General features: G+C 44.8%; 1 protein-coding gene across 1 annotated transcript in view; it reads right to left on the bottom strand.

Moving 5' to 3' along the window:
• Window positions 1-1959, bottom strand: part of LOC121927161 (zinc finger protein 621-like) — a 3261-nt gene extending 1302 nt beyond the window's left edge. The window contains exons 1-3 of the mRNA XM_042460776.1: window positions 1891-1959; window positions 944-1064; window positions 32-197 (exon numbers count right to left, since the gene is read on the bottom strand). Coding sequence (XP_042316710.1) covers window positions 32-197; window positions 944-1064; window positions 1891-1959 — 356 coding nt within the window. The remainder of the gene's footprint in view (window positions 1-31; window positions 198-943; window positions 1065-1890) is intronic.
• Window positions 1960-3048: the final 1089 nt, after the last annotated feature.

Genomic DNA, 3048 nt, shown 5'->3' with positions numbered 1-3048 from the left:
GTGGCCTCTCTCATGGACTACAAGGGCTGACCTTTGAGCAAAGCCTTTCCCACACTGTTGGCATTTGTAAGGTTTCTCTCCTGTGTGGCCCCTCTGATGGACTACAAGGACTGACTTTTGAGCAAAGCCTTTCCCACACTCCTGGCATCTGTAAGGTTTCTCTCCAATATCCATTCTCAGGTGTGTCTCAAGTTCTTCTAAAGAGAAATGCAAAGGCATTTAAGATTAATTTTAGCGTTAAGAGAAGAGGGGATCCTGGAATCTACAATGGAGTTAAGCAATCTCCACTAGGGCAGGAAACATAAGAGATGAAGGAGTTTCTGTGTCCCCTTTCTCTCCCTTTCTTGATATCAGTCATAATCGCAAAATGAAACCCCTCAAAATGTCCGAAAATAAGGACTTAATATTAATAAAAAATAAAATCTTTATTTATATTTCCCACCTCTCCCCATGGACTTGAGCTCGTTTGCACTGGTTTGCTTGAACCAGTTGTTAAACTGGTTCAGGTTTGTGGCTGCCTCACAATACTCAAGGCAGCTCTTCTGTCTCTCTTATGGACTTTCCCAGAGTTCCCTTCCTCTCCGAACAGAGCTAGACTATCTTCACTTTGCTCCTGCCCTGCGCTCCTCCCAGAATTTCACCTTCACCATCTCTTCCCTGCCATTCTATTTTTCATATTCTCTCTTTCACAGACACAGAGCGAGAGACATTTTCAGTCGCATTTGGTAATATAGAAAGAACAATAAATATAGAAATTAATCCATAGCAAAGGCTGAAGAAGGGATATTTATAATCCTCAACTAGAGAGCTTTAGTGCCTCACTAGACTACAAATCACAAGATTCCCCAGGATGTTGTTATGATAATTAAATTAGAATCATAGTGCTTATGAAAGGAAGGATGCTAAGTCTGCATAGGAAGAGACATGGATTCAAGTTCCTTACCCAAGGAGGACACATTCTCATAGTTCTCCATCATCACCACCTCATACAATGCTTTCTGCTTTGGGTCCAGCAGTTGCCATTCCTCTTTGGTGAAGTACACTGCCACATCTTTAAAAGCAACCTGCAACACAAAGAAGCCCTCATCCAGAGAGGTCTAACCAAAAGGGGAGGAAAGCACATGGTGCATCCCAAATATTATTTGATCCCCTCAGAATACAGATGGAGTGGGGTATGTCTCAATATTTAATAACTATTGAATATCTCTTTTACTGAACTCAGCAAATGTTGAAGAATAGTGCATGAGGAAAAATGGAAGGTAAAACTTGGATTCTTGATGAACTAGATTTCTCATGTGAAGGGAGATTTTGTTCAGCATGTGGAAATTGTACCATGTGTGTATTCACAATCTACATTACCAACCAGTATAAATCTAGGGCTCACCCAAATCGGCAGTGGGTTTGGAGTCCCAACGTCTATGGTCAAATACTTTTAGCACATAAGTCAGAGAACCCCACAAAATTCTATTCCCATTCTTTAAAATAAAAATATGAGAAGCACAAATGAAATCATTAGGAATTGCTTCCTTTCATGATTCCTCAAAACCAGGTGCCTGAGCCAGGTGCCTCCCACCTCCAAAATGGTGGACCAACCCTGCCTCATATCCCTGGGTTTAGTGCTAACATAGGCATAGACAAGGTCTTCCTGACAGACTCTGAGGGTGACCCTGAGGGAACATCATTGGCAGGAAGCACCAGCCCTGGCCCTGATTCCCTGGGAGCGGAAGCTGGGAGAAGATGGTCAGAAGCAGGGTTCAACTGAGTCAATGAAGGATGGAGGATGACCTCTGAAAGAAGAGAAATCCTTCTGCCCTTGGTATCAACCGTTGGGGATCCTATGCTGAGACCCCTCCCGATGGCTGGATTGCAAAGGAGAGAGTCAACATTCACCTTCTTCAAGGCAACCCCTTCCTTGTTTTCCCCCAGAGCTTCGCCTTTATTCCTTCTTTTGGGGGCCATCTTGGAGAGATGCACTCCTACAGAAAGAACAAATGGAGGGGTTTTACATCTCCACATATTTATAGTCTTTCATGGACCACCAAAAAATAAATCCAAAGGTGCTGAGAGAAAATCAAGCCTGAATTTTAGATACAAGACAAAATAACGGAATTGAAGCTGTTCTACTTTGGACATATTGGGAGATGACAGAACTTCTTGGAAAAGATTATGACAGTCAGTAAAGTGGAAAAAGACAAAGAATGCACTGCAGCTGGATTTACTCATGAAAGCCCAAATGCTGAGCTTGCAAGACCTGGTTGAGCCTTGTAATAATGGTGGCTCTTGAAGGTCTCTCATTCTTAGGTGCCCCTTGGATGAAGCCAACTTGAAAGCACAGAAGAACAACAAAAGGCTCTTCCTTCATCATCAGAAAAACGAAATCTCCTCAAGCTGGGGTTCTGCAGAAGATTTAGCCCTAAAGGAAGGAAGGAAGTTCTGCAGCCTTCAAGGTCTTGGACTACAACTCCTAGCACCTTTAATTTCTCTGTTATTCTGTCCAAGGGGCTGTTGGGAGCTGTAGTTTAGCAATACCTGGATATCCACAGGATGCCCACTCCATCCCAAAGAAGATAAATGCCATGCGATGAAGGAAACAGAAGCAGAAAACCCTGAAGCACCCTGGGTTTCAGAGGTAGCCTGGAGCAAGGAGTCCAGAAAGAGCTTTTGCACCAGAGCCGGGCTTCTTTTGCCCTGAAAGTGCCCTCAGTGTTCACACAGAGACCCCTTCCCAAGAGCCATGGCTATCTCTTTTCAAGACTCCAGAGGGGCAGATGAGGCCTTGCAGCCACGGAAGCCCCATGCCTCTTGGGAGGAGAGAAGGGGGCTTCCTTGCTTTCACCCCCAATGCTCCCTCCCTATGGAAGATCCCTCAGACCCCCAGCATTGACTCCAAAAGGGGGCTCTTCTGCATTCTTCTTCTCCCCAGCTGCCTCTGGGCACCCACCTTCCCTTCACCAAGAAAACCAGAAGGAACCGTTATTCCTAACTGGCCAACAGTCAAACCCAACAGCCTTCTAGAATTCCGTTCAAACACTCACCCACTCACTCCCA

The sequence above is a fragment of the Sceloporus undulatus genome, chromosome 1 (genome assembly GCF_019175285.1).
Source record: "Sceloporus undulatus isolate JIND9_A2432 ecotype Alabama chromosome 1, SceUnd_v1.1, whole genome shotgun sequence".
Taxonomy (NCBI): domain Eukaryota; kingdom Metazoa; phylum Chordata; class Lepidosauria; order Squamata; family Phrynosomatidae; genus Sceloporus; species Sceloporus undulatus.
The sequence above is the reverse complement of the archived record's forward strand: the minus strand, read 5'-3'. Positions and strand labels throughout refer to the sequence as shown.